General features: G+C 45.9%; 1 protein-coding gene across 5 annotated transcripts in view; it reads right to left on the bottom strand.

Moving 5' to 3' along the window:
- The window catches only part of Rox8 (TIA1 cytotoxic granule associated RNA binding protein Rox8), a 230,505-nt gene that overhangs the window by 24,479 nt on the left and 184,327 nt on the right, over positions 1-21,699 (bottom strand). For all 5 annotated transcript variants that reach the window (XM_050193331.3, XM_050193330.1, XM_050193332.1 and 2 more), the window contains one exon: positions 15,649-15,785. In XM_050193331.3, coding sequence (XP_050049288.1) covers positions 15,649-15,785 — 137 coding nt within the window. The remainder of the gene's footprint in view (positions 1-15,648; positions 15,786-21,699) is intronic.

Below are 21,699 nucleotides of genomic sequence, written 5' to 3'. Positions count from 1 at the left end.
TGCCTAGGCCATGTGCTGCTCGCGCTGCAGTCAGTGGCCAAAGTTGCAGCAACTTTGTTCACAGCCGCCATATTTGCAGCACGTGTGCGGATAAAAATGAGTGGCACACTGCGTGGCTTCTCCTTAGACATTGATCCTTGGGGGCAAGTGGTGGTGCCACAGGAAAATCCAAACATGCGTGAAGGTCTAAAAAATCGAGCATGTGACTGTTTTCGCCATCAGAATACATATTTTAAGCCACGTGCAACAAATCTGATTCACAGTTATAGTGAATCATATCGGGAAGACATGTCTAATCCTGCGGTATTATTTTTGTTATAGAAGGAAAATATTCTACTGAAATAATGAACTAAATTCGATACAGTAGAACCCCGCTGACATGTTTTTCACAAGAAGGAAAAAAGGGTGTAAGAGTTGGGAAACGCAAGAGCCGCAAAACCCAAAAAATATTTTTAAATGGCAGTAGTAGTGAACTGCACACAATTTTATTGCAATCTCATAGATTAAAGAAATTGTGGAGCGTTATTTGCCACATTGTTTTCCCACCCGACGTGCACAGAAGTTTCCTGATAACTTGTCCTGTGTGGCTCTCATTATATACTGCACTTACTAGATTCTAACGCGACCCAACTTTCACGGCTTTAAGATAAGAAAAGAGTACCTGAATGTAACATGGCACCGATTTATAAAATATATGACATGCCCCCCCATGCTCGCGATCAGAAAAAAAAGCAGACGTGCAGAATTTACCAACACAGAAGTTTTTTTTTAAAGCTTTCATAATAAAAGTGGTGCATCGCCATCACCAATTGCACTTTATTGGCCACAAATACCAAGCACACAGGGGCAGTATTCTCAAGTGATCACTTTTAGAGATACCATGTCAGGCGAGGATGCAATTCGAGGACTCAAGAAAGAGAAAAGTATGCGCAATAATTAAGGTGATACAGAGTAACGGATGGACTAAGCGGGGATTGCCTGAAATACAGAATTGGTGCAGGTTATATGTGAATTTTGCCTTGAGGTACAATTTCATGAAAGAGAAAAAACTTACGGCAGCGCGCTCGCGCCGTCATAAAGCCAGACTATAAGATGAAATTCACGCTTTTACGAAGTCGTACCTCAAGGCAAAATTAACATATAGCCCGTACTTCGCTATCACTGCTAAATTTTTTTGAAAATTCAGTGCTGGTCATGCACGCAAAAATACGGTAATGCCTCACCTGCCAAGGTTCATCAGTTGCTACAAGTTGCGCTGCCGTCTAAAATCTGGGCTGCCAGAAATGCTGTGCTGCTGCTGCTACACTGAAACAGTATAGAGTCTATCAGCCTCACATGTAAGGTGGGGGGCAACTTTGAGGCCAAGGATTCTGGGAAAAAAACACTCACCCTATATTCGATTGAATACGATACTGCTATCACTTTCACACAATTTTACGTGACTCTGCATCAAACTTGTCAAAATTGCAGCCAACAGCGTTTCTGGCACTGTTGTGAAGCAGTGATTTGGGCTTGTTCGTAAGACATAGTGAGGCTTATAGACATCGTGCGCAGATAGTGAGCTTGGCAGAGCAGCATAAATGCTGCCAGCCCTATATGCCGATGCATCCAATGCCTAGTTGCGTGCAAAAGTGCCATGAAAATTTAATTGTTATAAGTGGGCTGCATGAAAAAAAAATCAAAATAGAGGGGATGGCAGAGCTGTTGTGAGAAAACTAATTGCGAGGAGGCGAGTGCCCTTCCCCACCACATTCCTCCATCTGGCTGCTGATTGTGTTCACTTGTTTAACTGTGCTTCCTGCACGCTCCGATTGCGTGTAACAAGCCATGGCTGTCAGCATTTAAGAATGGCACTGCTATAACAACTGCAAAGAAGGGCCTCAGGCAGCAAGCAACATTCGAGCTCCGCCGAGGCGTTGCTTTGGTAGCCCCAAAACGGGCCTTTTAAAAAATGCGAGAAGGTTGCTGTGGCAGCCAGTCAGCTTGAGAAATCTAGAAGAAACGCTGGGGCAAGACCGCCACAAGCATCTTGCCACACACTTCTCCCTGGCTTTCATAAGAAAACCCCATGTCAGTCAGCCTTGCTTGCTTTATGCGAAGCTTGCTGAAATCCTTCTCCAAGGCATCCAGGTGCTCTACATACTGCAGCGGAAGGCCCCTCCCCAGAGGGCCCGAGTTATCTGCAGGGCCTCCTGCGAGAACAACATTGAGGCAGCCTACCCTACTGCGTCATCGCTGCCGTGGTCGCCATGAATGTCGTCGATGCTATCAGATACAAGCACATTCGCGACGATCATCTCATTGGTTAGAAGTCTTGATGTTTCTAATGCGTCGTCTGCATATAGAAACTCTTCCAAGTCCTGAAGCATCCTCATCGACTGCAGATCAAAGTTCAGGTATCACTTCGTTGGTGGGACATTCACAGGCTTCTTACAAGCACGCTTTCTTAAAGCAGTTCCGTACTGTAGAAGTGCTTACTTCGGACCACGCACCAAAGATAAACTGCATGGCCATCAATAGATTGATCTTCAAGTCTGGTTGCTCCTTGCTTGCCCACGTGGCCATGTCCAAGACTAAATTAATGAAGTTAATAGTTGACATAATAGTTCTGTGGGTTTCCACAGAACTACTATGTCAAGATTAAATTGTTCAGGACGCAGCGATGATACATGACCTTAAAATTTGGTGATCACACCGATGGCCATGGGATACAAGCCTGCCGTCATGTTCAGTGGCAGGAAAAAAACTTCCAAGCTTGCGAGCTTGGGCATGGAGTGGTGAACACTACAATTATCTGGTACCTTCCTCTTAGATCACTCGATATGTTGGTTGAACTCCAAGAGTGACATACGAAAAAGTTATTGCGTCATCCATGCCTCGCGGTTGTGACAGTAGCATAATGGTATCCTGTCACCCCTGCGAAAGCAGTGGGGATTTTTTTAATTTCCTAATAACAAATGTGGAGCACTGGTCACTCCTGTGCACCTTGGCGCACAAAAACACAGCAAGGCACAGCTTGCTGCTTCTGCCATCTTTACACGTGTCTCCTTTGAGCGCATGCATCTTGGACGGCAACATCTAGAAGAGCAGTCCTGTTTCGTTGCGATTATGTTGGTGTCAACGTAGTTGTCAAGGGTGGGGGGCAGCGTTTCCTCCACCGACTTCTACTTCACCTCCATGTCAAGCGAAGCTCCCTCGCTGGTGACGGCTTTGAAAACAATGGCATGCCTCTCTTTGAAGTGCTGTACCTAGCCGCGACTTGGCTGGAAGTCCAAGTAGGGCAAACTGCTTCGCCTTTGCGGCCAGAATTGGCCCAGCGATGGGCAAGTTCAAGGCACGGGCACAGAGAAACCACTCGTAGAGAGCCTCTTCCACCTCTTTATAGGCACCTTGTCGAATGTGTTTGTGCCCGTTGTCTACCGAGCAGCTTCTTTAGTCAAACTTCTCTGCCAAGCAGATGATTGTCGACACTGTTTGTTGTGATAGTCCGTGCTACTTCACAAAGTGTGCACTTTTTTTACTGTCCTTGTAGTCCTTTGCGATACTGTACTTGGTTTCCAAACATATAGCATAGCGCTTTCTTTTCCACCAGCAACGTCGTGCATTGCCGATGATCAGCGGGCAGACCAGCCATTTTTCGTTTCAGTGGAGAGTCAAATGAGGTGGAGAAACCATGTGGCCAGGAACAACTTTGAGGCAACCAACAAAAATGAGCACGAGCGACTTAATCCATCGGCAGAACTGCGCAGCATGAGGGATCAGTGGGCAATCTTGGAGCAGTGCAGTTGCCGCAGTCCATGTTTTGGAGGGTGGCACAGCACAGAGGTATGGGCTTTTGTGTTCAGAGGAGTGATGGGGCGACAGGAGAGGGGCATGCAAGGCTGCCAATGCAGAGACGGCTGGAAAGCAGGTTCTATTGTATGAGCGCATCGTTGCTGCAGCAAGGAGGCTGCACAGCGGCTCGAATTTCTTTTTTCTTTTTTCAAGGATTTCACATTCCATTACCTTTTGGCATAGACCCCCAGCAGCCAGACTTCATCGTTATACCTGATAACGCGGCATGGAAGCATTGTAGTAAGCAGGTTATTTCACCATAGAAAACAAAGGTTGACGGTGAAGGAACTTCTCATTATTACAGCCAATATATTATTAAAACTGGCATCATTAAAGTGGGTCTGACTATCTCCGAAAGTGTGACTGCGAAGACCACTTGAGATAATACCCGAGGGGGAAAGAAAAAAAAAAAAAAAAAACCCGTAGCAACCTTCCCGATAACGTGCTCTGTCGCCATCTTGCAATGTCGATGACCCTGAATCTTGTGGCTCTGGCTGTAACCTCTTACCAACACCACATTGGAGGAAACATGTATACGCATGCAGCGCACTGCCAGTGGTAAAACGCTGCTGTGGCTACAGCAATCACATGACAGCACGAAAAATCTCGTCTCTTTTACCGTGTGTAGACGTGAGATGTTGCATGCTTTTTCGGTGCTGTTTATGTTCTTCATTTTTAACACTAGTCATGCCAGATGATGATGGCATCGTTGCTAATAATCATAATTGTGTTGGTGTGCTTCCTTATGCTGCGGAGTTGCCACATTCAAAACACAAGGAGAACGACATACTGGGTGTTGCCTTCATGTATTTGTATTCAGGGTCCGTCTTGTACAGAATCGGATGTGGTGCACCGTCTCCAAAAACCTTTCCATCTGGATAGCTCAGTTTACACTAATAATTGTAAAAAACAATCACAAACCATGACTACCAAATCAAGCTAACTAAAACAGGCACGAATGAGAGCTGGCGTAACAGACAATAGTGTGAAGCGGGTCATCTGGCTGACATCAGACACGAGTGGAATCAAGTGGTCGGGTGGGTCTGCATGACACCAGTTTCCCGCTCGCATGCCACTGAAGGGGCCGCTCTCATTGGCCTCCTTGGTCCGTGCCAAACCCATCCCTCCTGTGGCATAAAAAGCTGCCTCAAGGCAGCTTTAGATTCAGGTAAAAACAGTAGGTAAAGGTTGGCTTCAGCAGCTGCTACTTCAACTGTGGCTGCAGTGACAGCGGTCATGCCATGGCTAAATAATGCATAGAATTAAAAGATTGAGATGCCACTTGGCTGCTCATCTGGCCACACATTAGAAATGAGACCACTTCACAATGCACTTTTTATAAAGCGTTTCCCATTTTTGATGACGGCGCCCTAGGGCTGAAGATGGCTTGTGTTGGCCGGGAGATACTCTACTTTGATATTTTACAGTGATGTGATGTCTCTCCCATGCGTGGAGTAGTTGTCCAGAAAAAGTACAGTTGAAGCTTGCTATGACGAAATCGGCGGAGAACGCGAAAAAATTCGCTTTCGTTTGAATTTTGTTGCTACGAAATGATAGCATAGAGAATATGTTGCAGAACTTTACAGTCAAAATTCCATAACCTACTTTAGCAAGCGTTGCTTGAGGATATAGAACCACATTGCCGACAGCACAAAGTGCGCCCCATGCGACGATCAGCAGTGGCGGCACTGCCAGGGAGCAGTATGCTCGGTCAATCGTTCTCGATTATGGTACAATCTCTCTGGCGAGATTTTGCATAACTAGGCACCGGACGCGAAGCGACAGCGCCCCATACATGCAGCAGCATTTCTCCAGTGCATGCTGTCGCCTGCAGACACCGATGGGTCCAGTGCCGAGCGCGGAAGTGATCATATCCCCTAAGGTGATCGATGGAGAGTGCGGCCCCCCCTCGTGCAAATCAAAGTCTGGCAGCGAATCTGCACGCTCTTGAAGCAAGGGATGCGTATTCCTGGACAATTGCTAAATCACGGCCCGATGCGTGGCAGTCCACGCTGTGGCACATGAATTTGTTTTTGCTGCACTTCTCTCACCAAGCCGCCATTATGCACTGCCCTAGGTGCGCAAGAACCGTCGTCGCATGTCGGTAGCAATATGTGGGCTACTTCAAACGAGTGATCAACAAACAAGATCATGGTCATGACGTGTTTGTGGCGCATGAAATTGCTTCTGGCACTTCGATGTTTCTGTGGGGGGGAAGAAAAAAAAAAAAAAGGCGGTGTCGGTGCAAGCATAATGTGGTATTACTTTATACAATTTTAGTGCAAAGCAAATGCATTTGAGCACATTTTGGAGCCTGCTAGCCTTGCGTGAGTAGGTAATACCCGGGGTTACATTGCGGCAAATTTCTTCGATGCGGGATTGCAGTTCAGCAACATTTTGTTGCCAAGAGGTACAAAATTTGTTGAATCCTGTGGGCGTTTGCAGGGAATACAGAAACTGTCATTCTCACGGGTTTCCACTGTACTTTTCTGCCCTGCCAGTTCATCTTCAAGTGGACTCATGCCAAAAACTCAAAAGCAAGCACATCATGTCTCAATACAGTAAAACCTCGTTATTACGTAGTCGGCCGGGAACGACATTTAGGTATGCACTAAACGATGTACAAATTAACCAGCAATGCCAATTTAGAAGCTACTTACTGGCCGGAAAAGAACTACGTCGCGATGCTCTCAAACACACACTCAGACAGGCTTTATTTTTGGGTAGACAGCAAAAAATCAGCGATCTTCACTTGCCGTCGTGGCGGCCTTGCCGCGACACCTTTGAACTCCGTAAGGCCGTGAGCGAGTTTGTCCACGAGGCCCCGCTTCTCTGCGAAAGCTCGCATGACACCCAAAGCACACAGCGCGTCAGATAATGAAGGGCTGTTATCCACTTTCACATCGTTGTTGTCGTCATCCCTTTCGTTTGAAGATGGGCGAGGTGCGACAGCCGCAACTATGTCGCTATCCGAGAATCCCGCGGATGTAACGACGCCAATGTCTCGATAACATAAACACTACACGCCACAGCAAATACCTTTGAACCCCACGACCACAAACACACTGGCGGAATGAAGAAAAAACTTCCCACAGGAACTTCTCAGGAAGTCGCTGAAGTATGCGTAAGCCTTGTGCCAGTTGCTGATCTCCCCACAGGCCAGTGTCATTATCAATCTTATGAAACTTGATCCGGCCAATACAAACAAACAACAAAGCTGCGGCGACACGAAATGGTGCGCACGGCGGCGCAAGGTGCATTGATAATGCAAGCAAAGTACTGCAGGTGGCGGAGTCCGGTGCGCTGATGATGTTCTGATCATTATAAGCCGTTATCGCTCATTAGTGCCTTATACATCCGCTTTGAACCATTATGAAGCAAGATCAAACGTACACCGGCAGTGCCTGCGTATAGGGCACAGCCACGTGGGCCGTATCTTGGAAAAATATCTGTGATGCGGACAGATAGTGCTGACTGCTAATAGCTCTGCCCGCTGCGTTTACCTAGCTGCGTGCTAAAGAGAGACGCGCGGGCCTACATCTTGAAAGTGATCTGCAAAAGGAGCAGGGTGCAGCTTGTGCTGAGAGCTTCGCGAGTGCTGTGTTCTCGCCGCCTCGTTAGCGTTGAAGTGACAGGCAGCGTGAAGGTACAGTAGCTCTCTACTGCAGGCTTTATCTTAAAAGCGGTCGTCTTACGGGACGGACGGATGGAGGGACATTTTTCAAGTTGGGCAGGCAAAGAAATGCCTACGCATTTAAAAAAATGTGCTTTTGCGCGGTTATTGCTTGAATTGGATTGGGCTTGACAGCAACAGTGAATTCGCACCCCTACTGGCAGCTTCTTCGCGTTACAGGAAGCCAATGTCGAAGGCTACGCTTTTGTGCACTGCAATCGGCAACAGCCGAATGAGCAGAAAAGACGTCACGTGCTGGTGGCTGTCCAGGTGCCGCAACTCAAGAATCGAACATCAATGCACATGAGATTTCGCAGATTTTGTGCCTGTGCACGTAAAACAAGAAGGAAAATGGTACGCACTAACCGTTTGGTGGGCACTGAGCAACTACAGCGCGGTAAGCCAATACATGGGGTTCAATGGGGGCTGGGTGGGGGAATATTCGTGCCTAATTTTAAAACATAATTACACATCAAGTGGGTACGTATTAACCCTTTGAGGGTCGATTTTTTTTATTGCAGATTCCGATTCTTCTTAGGGACTTATTTCGAAAAAACATTGCTGTAATTTTACAGGGTGACCGTAAAGTGAGAAAAAAATATTTTGCGTTGGTATATATGCACTCTTCATTCATGAATAACAACAACAACAAAAAAAAAGGGATATAAACTTATCAGAATTAAAAATTTTATGCATTTTTATGCACATAGTTCAAGGCTTTGAAAATCCACACACATGGATATTTTGCAAGCCTCAAATGTTCCTGCTCTTACACTAATACGTACGTCCATAGCGTAATCGAACTGCTAGGGTGCGCGCACTCAAGTAAACTGTTTGGTTGTGTGCCCATCAAAAGAAGCAACACGTGTGACAAACTTCTGCTAACCTTCATCTTATCGCCAACTAGCGAGGGCAGTTAGTTTTCGCGAGTCTTAAAAAAAGAAAAAGAAAAGAAACGGGAACGCATGCACGGTGGCATCCTTCCTATGTGCACCCCTGTCAGCACTAAACGAGTGAGAAACAAGCGGTCGCCCTTTGAGTGATTAGGAATGAGATAGCCATCAGTTTCGCAAGCACAAAAAACCGAAACCGCCCGCGAAACAAAATCCAAACGGCCGACCGCTCGCGCGCACGCCAATGTGCGAGCGGTAGTATATAGACGCGCGGGAGCAAACTAGCGCTAAACAAACCATGCAACGAAAACCGAGAGAGGGAGGCGTGCGAAAACAATTCCCTGTATCCCCACACAGTGGCAGCACATGACAGAAAAGAAAAAGTGAAGAAATTGGTGCACTTTTTAAACGTACAGACAGCGCCGTAAATATATGGCATCGACCATTTTCGGACTTGTTCGCAGTGCCGTATATTTACGTCATTGACCGTCAAAGGGTTAACGAGGTCTGACTGTATAACACCAAAACCCTGTTAAGGGGGGACGCGGGGATCAGATCGCGAAAATCGCAAAAAAGATAGATTTTTGGCAACGACGCGTTTCGGTATCTGCAATGCCTAATCTACATGGTATCAAAATGGTTTGACTGAAAACGCACCAGAAGTGCCCGAAAAAAATTAATTTATCAGTGCGTAGGGCGAGAAAACAGCTTTAAATCGCGTAAAATCACCGCAGTTCGCGGAGCCCTAACTCGTCTTTCCCGCCACCGAACGCCGCCATCTTGGTATCGTTCGAAAGCTCGAAGTTTCGCCATTCCGTTTCTGAATTCTTCGGTCGTCGCCATCTTGTAACAAACACACAAACACAAAAGACGCGCAGGTCTGCTAGAGGCGGTCACACGGGCCCTGCGATGAAAGCGGGCCTCCGATTGGTTGCCGTACTGAAAGGCGTCTCGCCATTGGTTGCTGCTGCAGCAGCGGGCAAGCTGGCAACTACAGCTGACCGCAGTTGTCTGCTTTGAAAACCACGCCGGCGTCTTTCTTCGTTTGACACTCGCAGAATTCGGATTTATGAAAGCTCCCAGGTCAGCGATGGATCGTCGCTTGTTCGAAAAGAACTTTTAAATGAAGCATGCCTTCGGAAAACGGAAGCGCAAGCCTCCTACGGCGAGAAAAAGACGGCGGCCAGCGGGAGAAGCGGAGAACCCGACTGAACACGCGGATAACGTGCCGCGTTATCTTGCACCGTGCGATTCCAGCAGCGAAGCCGACAATCGCCCTGTGACATCGACACTGATAACCAAGCCACCGGAAGTCGTGCCAACGGAGGCTCTCGCACCTGTGCGTACGGCCGCGCGAGTCGGCAACCGAGATCGCGTTGTTGGAGGCGACGCGGGTCGAAGGTTCCCATCGCCGGCAGAGACGGTGTGCGTTTCCGATGCATCGTGCGACAGGGACACGCAGCCTGCGAGTGAGCCCCAAGCGTCGACGAGCTACATACTGTATGGTGACTCAAGGCTCACAAGACGAATTGTCGCACGATTCAGACGCGCCTCGAGCCGCGTTTTGTGTCAGCGGTGACTGCAGAAGCGCAGGCATGCAGCGTTCGCGACTCCCTTCGCGCAGTGTCCGCGACTGAGCGGAAGCAGCAATGCCAAGAACAAATTTCGGCCCCTTGCGACTGTGAGTTCATTATTATGCCTGATTCCGCGATGAACTCTTTGATCGCTAAAACTCTGTGCCCAAGATGCCAACAGCGTTCTGTGGGTGTACACTGCGATACCCGGCTCGGTCTGGCAGTGAAAGTGGTGGTCATGCACTACTCCAGACGGCGCAAGAAAAGGATAAAGAACGCCTGAAGAAGGCATCCAAAGCCCACCAAACTATGAGGAAAAGGTGAAAGAAGATGCCTGACAGCAATGATTCAAAATATTACAGCCCTGGTGCTTTTTAATAAATTTGCAGTGCTTTTAAAACTTTGCAGCCAGTTTTCTCAATTGCATTTTTTTTGTCAATCACCTCGCTCGTGGAAAGCGTAGCACAACAATGGCTGGACCGATTTTGGCCCAGTTTGTTTTGCTGTGATCCACAAGCTGTGCTGTACTTAAAGACAGTCTTGAAATGTTTCTTTATCTTTCCATTATTTAATTATTTCACAATTACTACATGGCTCCATGCAGTGAAGCACAGTCATGTGCAATGTTATGTTGAGCAAAAAATTATTAGCGCACTAAAAAAAAAAAAATCGAACACTGTCTTGATGTAGATTTGACATCTGAGCAAACATGCAAAGTATTACCAGCTCCCTATCACGTTTCGTTACTGTGCCAGGCTTTCCACAAGCAAGGAACTTATAAATTCTTATAAAACAAAAACTAATTAAGATATCCTAATGAAATTTTAGATTTGTCTCTTTATTGCAATGTGCAGTGTGTGTGCAAAATTTCAGCCCTTTCTGTCAAGAAACAAAAAAGTTAATTCTGATCCCCTCCTCCCCCCTTAACTCCAAGCTGTGAAAACCGGAAAAAATATTCGAGCGAAATCACGAAAACACAAGCCTACTGGTCACGCATAAACCACATAGAGCCTTTCCACAATGCCACCAGCAATTTTTTCAGTCACTTTTGCGTGCACTGTCACCAAATACGGAGGTGTCTATGGGCAACAGCATTACTGGCACTGCGCCAAGACAGAAGATGGCTTTGCACCAAGATGATGGATCCTAATTCAATATTTGAAGCCAGAGCACAACTGATTACAAAGCTGACGTTGCTACCTTCGGTACCATAATAAACTCCAGACAATTTACCTTAAACAAAGTGAATTGTGTAAGAACACAATCATTGCACCTTTTAGCAGATGCCAAGGAGTGATATACACCTCATTAATGTGCGAGCATGAAGTGAGCGTCTTTATCAAGCCGCACTCTCACTGAAGCGCTGTGGGCTTGCATGCTCGCTTCTTAAGAGCCCAGTGCGTCAACTGATAGTGCCTTTTCGGGAGCGCAGATAGTCTTGCTCAAGGCCACAATATGCCATGACCACACTGACACCCGCTAATGAAAAGAAAGAGACTGGCTCCCCACTGCTGCGAGTGACCAAAATGAAGTGGCAGCAAGAAACTGAGCAAGTGCGTGCGAGTGGCGAGAGAAAGACAAGTGGGGGCATGGCCAAGTATGGCGTCTGGCTCAATTACAGAGCTTGGCGCCAGCGCATTTGTTTGTTGCTGCCAGGTGAAAAGGCAAAGCAAGCAATGCTAGCCTGTTACCTTTTCCTAATATTTTCAAAGTTGACATTTTGAGATATCCAGAGTCCGTAGATAAATCTTTTTGAGATAAGGGGTGAAAAACACGAATTGACACTGGGGCAGGAAAAAGATGGCAGGGCACGTGGCAACTATTCTTCAGTCAGTGTGAGTTCAGGAAATTTTCTGTAACACAGGGTTTCATCATTTTCAAACGATTCTATATGCAGCACTGCACTATAGTAATGCTGCTTGCTGTATTTTTGATTGTGGCAAGCCTCATCTTAAAGGCTCAGCCTTGGATGGCTGCATCTTGGAAAAAAAAAGGCCTGCTCCATTGTCATTGCAAATGTACTTGAGTTCATAATCCTTGGTTACAAACACCATGGTCTCTTTCTATGTGTGGACGGTTGCCATCTTGATGCTTGCAGCCTCCTCATTCACCATTTGGTAGCATCTCCCTTGCCTTTCTAAAGTGGTCGGTCCACCTGTTCGACATACAAGAAACATCAATGCTGAGCTTCTTGGCAGTCTGAGGCTCTGGCTTGCATAAGCCATTTGAAGATGGCCTCCTCAAGCTGCCCATGTTCCGAAACCCAGGACTGCTTACATCTGATGTCGAAGGTTTGAGCTTTTTTTCTTCGATTTTGCTCCTTTTTGCAACAATAGAATTCAGTGCTGAAGGTGCAAGCCTTAATCCCTTCGCTGTGCAAATCCCTCTCCTGCATTAAATTTTCAATCACCATGCATAGAATGTTCAATTTATCTTGCAGTGAAAGTGATGTTTGCTTTCTTGATGCCACAAATGAAGACTAACTGAAGCATCCATGGTAAATTAAAGTTTTCGCATGTACAGTGCACGTCCCCCTTGTGTTGAGCGCGGGAACGGTGGCCGCCTAGCTCTAGATGGATGCCGCTGGCTGGCTCCAGAGTGCCCGGGCGACCGGCGTTCGCACTCTACACAAGGGTGACGTGCACTGTACGTGTAGCCCACACACTGAAGGAGAGGATGGGTAGTGGAGTGAAGAAGCTGCTAGCAGCACACACAGTCAGCCATAGTGAGATGTAGAAACGGTTAGGGAGGCAACTGGCGTGTTGGAGGCTTCAGGCAGCTCATGACGAATTCACTCGAGGCATCTCGCATGGCGCATCCACAGCAGGAAAGAAGGACAAAACAATCTTTACCCTTTGAGGGTAAATTTTTTTTATTGCAGATTCCAATTATTCTGAGGGACCTAGGTCGAAAAAAATTACCGTAATTTTTCTGGGGTGACCGTAAAGTGAGAAAAATATTTTGAGTTGGTATATATCTACTGTTTAGTCATGAACAACAACAACAAAACAAAGGAAATACATTTCTAAGAATTAAAAAATTGATGCATTGTTATACACATAAGGCTTAGAAAATGCGCACACGAGAATATTTCGCAAGTGTAAAATGTTCCTGCTCTTACACTAATATTTACGTTTATAGAGTAATTGAACTGCGTAGGTGAGTGCACTCAAGAAAACTGTGGTTGTGTGCCCGTCAGAAAAGCAAAACATGTGACAAACTTTCGCTAATCTTAATCTTATCGCCAGCCAGAGACAATTAGTTCTCATGAGTAAAAACAAAAAAAAAGGAGAGGAAACACATGCACGGCGGCATCCTTCCTATGCGCACCCCTGTGAGCACTAAACGAGTGAGAAACAGGCAGTCGCCCTTTGAGTGATTAGTAACGAGATAGCCATCAGGTTTCTGAGCGCAAGAAGCCAAAACCGCCTGCAGAACAGAACCTAAACAGCCGCCCGCTCGCCCGCGCACCAATGCACGAGCCGTAGTATATAAACGCGCCGGAGCAAACTAGCTCTAAAACAAACCGTGCCACGAAGACCGTGAAAGGGAGGAGCAAGAAAAAAATTACCTGTATTCCCACATAGTGGCAGCACATGCCAGAAAAGAAAAAGTTAGGAAATTGGCGCGCATTTCAAACGTACAGGCGGCGCCGTAAATATATGGCGTCGATCATGTTGGTCTTGTTCGCGGCGCCGTATATTTATGTCATTGACCCTCAAAGGGTTAAAGCAGTAGGGCAAAGTGCACACAGCAAGCATGAGCAACACGTCAGCAGCACAAAGGACCAAAGGCAGCAAAGGTATGAATGGGAAGCATGTATAAGTGCAACCACCTACAATAACAATGACCATGACGACGATACAGCCTTACGGAGCGCCCCTGCTGCCCTTTGCTCTATTGCTGCGCACAATGCCCCAACCTCTTAGTGGAACTAATCCCAAGTTCACAACATATCACGTGGGAACACTCCCACAGTTGCGATGTAACGGTTGGGTTCCCAATGAAGTGGATCCTATGATAGCTATGTTGGGTCACCGCAGCGGCTGGAATGCAATAGTGGGGTTCTACTGTATCTACTTTGTTCTACCGAGGCCCGACTGCATTTTGTGTCATGAAGATGAATGAAGAGGAACGTGTGCTTCACTGTGCACTAGTTGAATCGCATGAAGCCTTAACTGTGCCAGTGGCTTGCAAAGCCTGCAATTGCTAGTTAGCTGGATGGCATGCGCCCAGTTCAGTGCACTTTGAACAGATCTGTGACCAGACTTTGTGCAATCAACATGGGCCAGAGAAGAAACAGCCTGCTTGGAAGCAAGCATGAGAATTGTGCGTTGAACATTGTAACAGTGGCAGAGTAAGGCAGCCCACTGCACAAACCAGCATGCACTGTAAATGTACTGCAAAAGGGCAAGGACCTGACAGTGCTACAAGTTAATGAGTTTTCTAACAAGCCTGTAAATGGAGGGATGAGTCTCACAACCCTATATGGCACAGAACTAGCAAGCAGAAAAAGCATTCTCACAACCACATGGCTGACTAGGTGTGCTACGAAAAGGAGGTAGCAGCCTACAAGTGGGTCACATCTGAATTTTACCTACCAAACATGTAGATGCTGCCCTTGCATGGCTGTCACTGCATTTCTAGAGAAACTTGCTCTTTAAAGCTTTAAAAGTGCTCTACGATAAGTGAAGCAGCGACTCTGCCACACATTTCTGCAAATGCGGAGCTTGCAACAGTAAGCTTCATTCACAGCCATTAGACAAGCAGCGACTCTGCCACACATTTCTGCAAATGCGGAGCTTGCAACAGTAAGCTTCATTCACAGCCATTAGACAGTTTTAGTTTAGCGTACGCTACATAATAGCGGGTCGTCACTGCAAATGTGCAGAATGCTTAACGACCCATAGCGTATAGCATACGCACGCTATTTCTCAGACTTAATGGTATAGTCTTTGCATGGTTTACGTAAAACATTGTGGCGGTCCCGGCTACCCGCTACGAATTGAATTTAATCCTTTCATATGGTTCATCATGAATTTGATGTAGCTTTTGTAACATTCACTTTGTTCGTAGCAAATGACTGTGTAAACGGCTTTCGCTTACTCTCAGGCCGCTTCAACGATAGAGTATTATGCATAACATAGTGGAGTTTTTGAGATCGCTTCTCGTTTCGAACGAGTCGAAGCCTGAGAAACATTCGACATGTCAGCACCACCTATCGGTGAAGTCGGGAGATAGCCGCGACGAGAGCATATGGCCTTCGAGATCGGAAGATGTCACAGGCTAACTGAAACTGTAATAAACATGCGCTGCTTAGAGTTCGCTGTACTATAGCGTGTAGCGCACGCTATACTATAACTGTCTATTATTGAATGAGCTCTACATTTGTTAAAACTACAGCTGTGGCTCTTCATGATTGATCAGTACCAATTTCGTTACAGATTTTGTGCAGCAGTAGCCAGCCTACAAATACTTGGCGAGGATTATCTTCTTTTGGCTGGCTTTAACACCGGCAGGTCCAAGACATTACATATTGTCTTAGTTGTGGCAGCCTCACCGTCACAGAATTTGCATGCAGAATAGTTCACGGTGGTGCCACAGATGTAAACCAAGACGCCTTTGTTCACCTTCTGTGGCACACCACAATGAAGCAACATTCAGTAAGACTCACCCGAAGCCCTGTCCGTAGTACTGTCCATAGGGGTACTGGACACCCTGCATGAACTGTCCTTGGACTTGTGGGTAGCCCGCCTGCGGGTACCAGTAGCCCATCTGCTGGTATGGGTACGAGTACTGGGTAGCCAGGTTCTGCAAACAATACTGGGGTTGGAATGCCAGCTGACCACAAGCACCCTATGACACTGGATGGCCTGATGGTACGCAAAACAGCATATACGCAGGGTTCATAGCAAATTTCAGAAAATTGAAGGGCTTACGAGAAGGCGATGAACAAGAAAAAAGTTTGGTGAATACACCAAAAATAAAGTCACTCCATACCACAAAGCTGCTAACAGGGTTGGCTTGACTTTTGGCTTGCATCAACAGTAGCCAAACTAGGCTAAGCTGAAAGCGAAGTTCAAGAGGAGCTTTTAAGGCTTTGAAAATATAGTTTTCACATGCAAGGATTGCTATAAACCCTGCATTAATTTAGAACAATAAGACATACTGTGGTGAAAAGTGCTGAAGCAGCTTCATGACCTATGAAAAAAAAAAAAAAAAAAAAAAAAAAAAAGAAGATGAAAGCGTTCGACAACCCAGTAAAAAAAAAAAAAGAAAAAAAAAAAAACCCACACACACACAACAACAATTGAAATCATTTGGAAATATCAATGGGTCTAACTGGAAACGGCAATTTCCAATTGGGCCAAGTGTTATCACCAACAGGACCATTTGGACCAGTTAGAACGGCCAATTGGTTCATATGGAAACGCTCACTTCCAATTGGGCCAGATGGAGTCTCCAGCAGGACCATTTGGCTAAATCTCCATTGCCACATGGTCCAAATGGAGTTATCAAATCCATTTGGACAAAATTTAAGTGAGAAAATTTTAAGGTCTTTTGTGTACAAAATTTCAGATTTCTCTTTCTCTTTTGAGATTTGGACGTGAGATTCGTGATTGGAAGACACTATTTGGCATTTGGAGGGCAAGTAAATGTGCACGTGGAACGAAGGTGAAAAACAAGTGGTCGGTCTATTGATAATGTTAAACAGTTTGGAAAAAATAAAAAAAAAAAACATTGTTTTACGTGTTTCTTATTAAACACACGACTCAAACAACTTTTAGGCTAAAACAATTCGTAATTTAGCAATATTGTTTAAATTTTATATTTCACACCTATGAAATAATTCTTCCTTGGAATTAAATTTTGTCTCAGCGTCATTTTTCCTTGGCGACTGAACGGGACAGCATAACCGACATCAACATTTGCAACATGTGCGTGTGCAGCAACAAAAACAGTTGTGCATGCATGCTGCACTGCATTCCAGGCCCCGCACACACTCAAGTTCAACAAATGGCCACAGAGGGCGAAAAAATCGACCGCGCGCTGCTGCTAACAAAATCGGCATAGTAGAATCACTTCAGGATGCTTACGTTAGTTTGAACATATTCCGCTAGAGGCACCGTAATAAGCGCAATTTTATCTTACAAACTTTCTCTTACAATTACCGAAGCATTTTTATTACATAAAAAAGAGGGTGAAATTATCAATGCTAATTAGATATTGTACTCTTTGTAAGCAAGTTTATTGTTTGTCACTATAAATGCAAATAGCGTTCAGCACCATAGATCTTTCACGTGACCTCTGGCCTGGATAAAAAATTTTTACCAGTATTTTCGAGTGCATGGCGGCACGGATTCATTCGTTCGTGCACTCAGACTGGTTAGCTTCTTTTTTGCTAAAACTAGTTTATTGCGCTTCAATGTCTCGCATTATTTAACCTGGGGTGAAGTGACGTGTTTGCAAGCGGACATGTAAGCCCGAAAGTTGGGTATCGATCGTGAGCCATTTGGAACATGTCTGCATCGAAACGGGAGCTGGATTCTGGTGCGGCTGACAACGGCAATAACGGTGAGTCGTTCAACACTGCTGCTTGAATCGTTATATAATATTCGTCTCATTAACTTACAGGCGGAGACAAGTTAACGAGCTAGATCCTGCACAACATATGGCAGTCGGGATCCTCCGTTGCTGTTTCCTAAATAAACCGTTACTTGCGAGGCTGTCGTTATACACACACAATCGGGAAAGAAAGAGCGATATCGGAACGCGCATCTCATTTTTCATCTTATTGTAGCCGTGGCCTAGGTGACTGGGTAGCCTTAACAATATACATATAGAACTTTTTTTCGAGTCCGCCGGTAACTTTCATCCACAAAACCGAATAATCCTTTGGTAAAATGAAGTGAAAGTACAGAATTTAATGTATTAAACAGCTGCAAGCATGATAATTCACTCATATTTCATATTTGTTGGTTCCAAATGTTCTTGCTGTTCAGTTAGGTTTACCGTAGGGCATTTATTTTTGCAGTAGTGAAGCAGCGCATCACGTTCGTGCAGAAAAATAATGCATCAGTTCTAATAGCTTCATGACTTTCATGCATTTGCTTGTGGAACCAGCAGTGTGATCTCTTCCAGTGTATAAATGAACGCACAAATGTTCTCATTTGTGATCTTAATACTTAAGCTGTTTACATGCATTGTATAGTTAGGCAGACAAATTTATGGACAATAGCAATATTTATTTAACATGCTGCTTAAGCACCCTAGAACAGAAGGGGTACATTTGCATGTGTTCTGTAGTCCAAACCATTACAATATATACGTCACACCTTTTTGCATTTCATATTGCAAAATTGTGCTTTTTCAATTTCTGATTCAGTCAAAATTTCTGTTCCAGACATGCAGTAATGAGGATGGCACCAGTATAAAGCAACACACTCCACACACAAAACAGAAGCTGCTGCCCGCTACAACAAGGCCATTGTGTGGACATTGGCTGCTACTACAAGGTAAACAACACGTGGTTCAGAAATAAATATGCCTGATATATGCTTATTGGCTTGCTAGTCTTGAGATACATGTCATTTGTTTGCAGCAGAAATGAATGTTTGTTCATGTTTATGGTTCAGTATAACTGGTTCGAACATAAAAGAAAACACACATGAGTTTGGCTAATCTGTGCTGTATCTCATGTGTCACCATTCTGCCCCAACAGTCCATGCCAAGCATATTTTGGTCATCACAGGAGCTCCTATCCACACCAACAGAAAGGGGCTGGAGCCGAATTTGCAAGGCTTTTACACCACGAACAAAGAAGTGCATGCAGAAGAATTTGCATGAGATATCAAGTCTGCAGAGCACTGTGTCAAGACTGAAAAGAGCTTCAGCCACCATTCCACCAGCACAGACAAATTGGCTGAGTCATCCAGGTAACTCAAAAAGGACTTTATAGAAATTCTTCGTCTTCAGATGCATCTGCAACTTCTGATCAAGCACGGACGACGCTGGCCAAAAGAGTTCCGTCAGTTTGCCCTTAATCAGCTTCCTGGCCATGCCAATTCCATTTGTGCCAAGTGTAATTTTTCTTCTATAAATGCAAGCTTTTTCATTGCCCATTCTCGTTAGAGATCATTCATCCTCATCCAAACATGAAGGTCAACCGATTCTTCGCTGATACTTAATACCAGTCACTGTCTAGTAGCATAACATATCTGTAGCAGTACCTTTTAGTGTATGTTGTCATGCACAATTCCTCTCCTGAAATAGCTGATGCAACATCGACATGTGTCTTGCATTAACCTACGTGCCGTTTGCTATGCACCATTTTACTTTTCTTGTTGTTTTTGGCCTTCCATGCTTGCAGAGCAGAGTGGCTTCTCTCTTGAATGCAAGCTTTCTCATTTTCCATATTCCTAGTCTCGATGATTGCTCTTCTTCCTCGATAGCCTGGGTGTTTGAGCAAGCTACACTGAATGATTGATTGCAGAATCGGGTTTTGCTGCCCCACTTGGTTGTGGTCACCGTGTTACATTTCTCGGATGTGGGGGCATGGTCAGTTGCATTGGTAAGCAGTCTCTCGAGGTAAGCTGCACAGCGACATAGACTCCCAGTACACACGCACTGTAACTGGTGCTCCCGTTTGTTCTTTCGTGCTGCGGCCATGGGCAAATTGTACTTGTGGCCTACCTCGGCCATGTTTTGCTCACAACAGAGACCAGCATATGTGCTTACATGGTTCGAAGTGTATGAAGTTGATAGCCGTATGGTTGGAAAGGCCCACAAAAATGGCTGCCGAAGGTGATGCCCATGAAAGCGACTTGCCCATATTGAGACAAAGTGGGACACCAAATGTGAGCCACACATTAGCGGCCCTCGACAGAAAAGAAAGGTGCAGGTTAGAAACGAGTTAACGCTAAAATGCCGGATAGTCCATTTCGCTGTGTAGGCTGCGTCAGCAGATGCCTGTGTCACCCGATTGCTTCGCAATGGAAGTTGCTCATCTTCAACGACAACTGTCGGTTCAAACAGGTGCGACGCTCTGTCCAATCTGTTTGCACTGCTGGTTGTCGCTCATTACCAGACCACCACATGCGACGAAGGTAAGCATTATGCCTGTAAGTAGGCGGCTGAATGTATTCTAAGAGACCCGTGTATGTGAATGCTCACTGTTGCCATATGGTTCGTAGCCAGTGTATAATGCATTCTCTGAACCTCATGCACCGATTCATTGCTGTTTAATTTCGCTGTGATCTTACTTGGTTACGGTTGCCGTGTTATGTTTTTCGAATATGGCGGCCAGGACAGTTGCAGTGGGAAGCAGTCTCTCGAAGTAAGCATTTGCTCCTGCAATCTGCACAGCGACATAGACTCCGAATTTACACACCGCGATTCGTGCTCCCCGTTCAGCCTTTCCTGCTGCCGCCATGGGCGAATTGTGCCTGTTGCCTTTCTCGGCCGCGATTAAGCACGAACGGAGACCGGCATACGTGCTTACATGGTCCGATGTGTGTGAAATTGGGTGCAAAGGCCCGCAAAAGTGGCTGATGAAGGCGATGCCTACGAAAGTGACTTGTCCATATTGAGACAATGTGGGGCACCAAGTGCGAGCCACACATTAGCGGCCCCCGAAAGAAAAGTAACGTGCAGGTTGGAAAGGAGTTAAGGCTAAAATGCCGGGTAGTTCATGTCACTGTGTTGGCTGCGGCAGCAGATGCCTGGTTTACCCGATTGCTTCGCAATGCAAGTTGCTCATCTTTAATGGCGACTGCCTGCCACTGCAAACAGGCGGGACACTCTGTCCAATCTGCTTGCGCTGCTGGTTGTCGCTCGTTACTAGACCGCCATGTGTGCAGACGACGGTGAGCCGTTTACGAGCTTGCATGAAAGATTCCAGCGTTTCTTGACATACAAATTTTATTTCTGCTATTGCACGAGAATGTACACTGCTTGTCTTCTGCCAATAAAGTCTCACGTTCTGTTCACTCACTTGTGGCCTGTTTGTATGGGCGTCAGCAGAGGCTCTTTGGTCTCCTGGCAATTAGAACGCACCAGCTACGCGGCAGCCGAGGCATCGAGGAATGCCGCATAGCCGGTGAGGCGAGTACGGCGCGTACGAGCGGATACAAGCGTACACGACCGGCGAAAAGTGGCCATATTAGATTATGCTCTTTAAAAAAAGAAAAGAAAGAGAGAGAGAGAGAGAGAGAGAGAGAGAGAAGCGCGTTTTCACTTTCTGGTTCAGCAGCGCCATCTGGCGTTCACCTAGGTGAGTTCCATACGCTGCCGCTGCTTATTTTCGAACCACTGCGGAAGGTACAGTTTCCCTTCTTTAAAGTTGGTTCTTTATTCTATGCTGCATTCTGCGCTTTGTCCTGATCGCCTTGCATGCTTCGTGCGACCGTCTGACAGCACTATGATCACCCACGCGTACGTGCGGTACGAAATCGAAAACATTTGGCAATTGTGCCAGTGATGGACATTAAGAACTTCAAGCCTGACAGCAACTTTTTATTTGGTGAAAGTGGATGGACGCGGCCAGCACGTGTGCCCACTACCGTGCCAGAATTTTGCAGATCGGAGGTAAGTTTTCGCGTTTCCAAAGCTCTTGTAATTATTTTGCATTACTGCACTACACGAGTGCACGGGTCACGCACACTCGTTTATGAGTTAAATGATTGCACACATATATGTATACGCTTTTGTGTGATGTAGCAAATAT

The sequence above is a fragment of the Dermacentor andersoni genome, chromosome 1 (genome assembly GCF_023375885.2).
Source record: "Dermacentor andersoni chromosome 1, qqDerAnde1_hic_scaffold, whole genome shotgun sequence".
NCBI lineage: Eukaryota > Metazoa > Arthropoda > Arachnida > Ixodida > Ixodidae > Dermacentor > Dermacentor andersoni.
The sequence above is the reverse complement of the archived record's forward strand: the minus strand, read 5'-3'. Positions and strand labels throughout refer to the sequence as shown.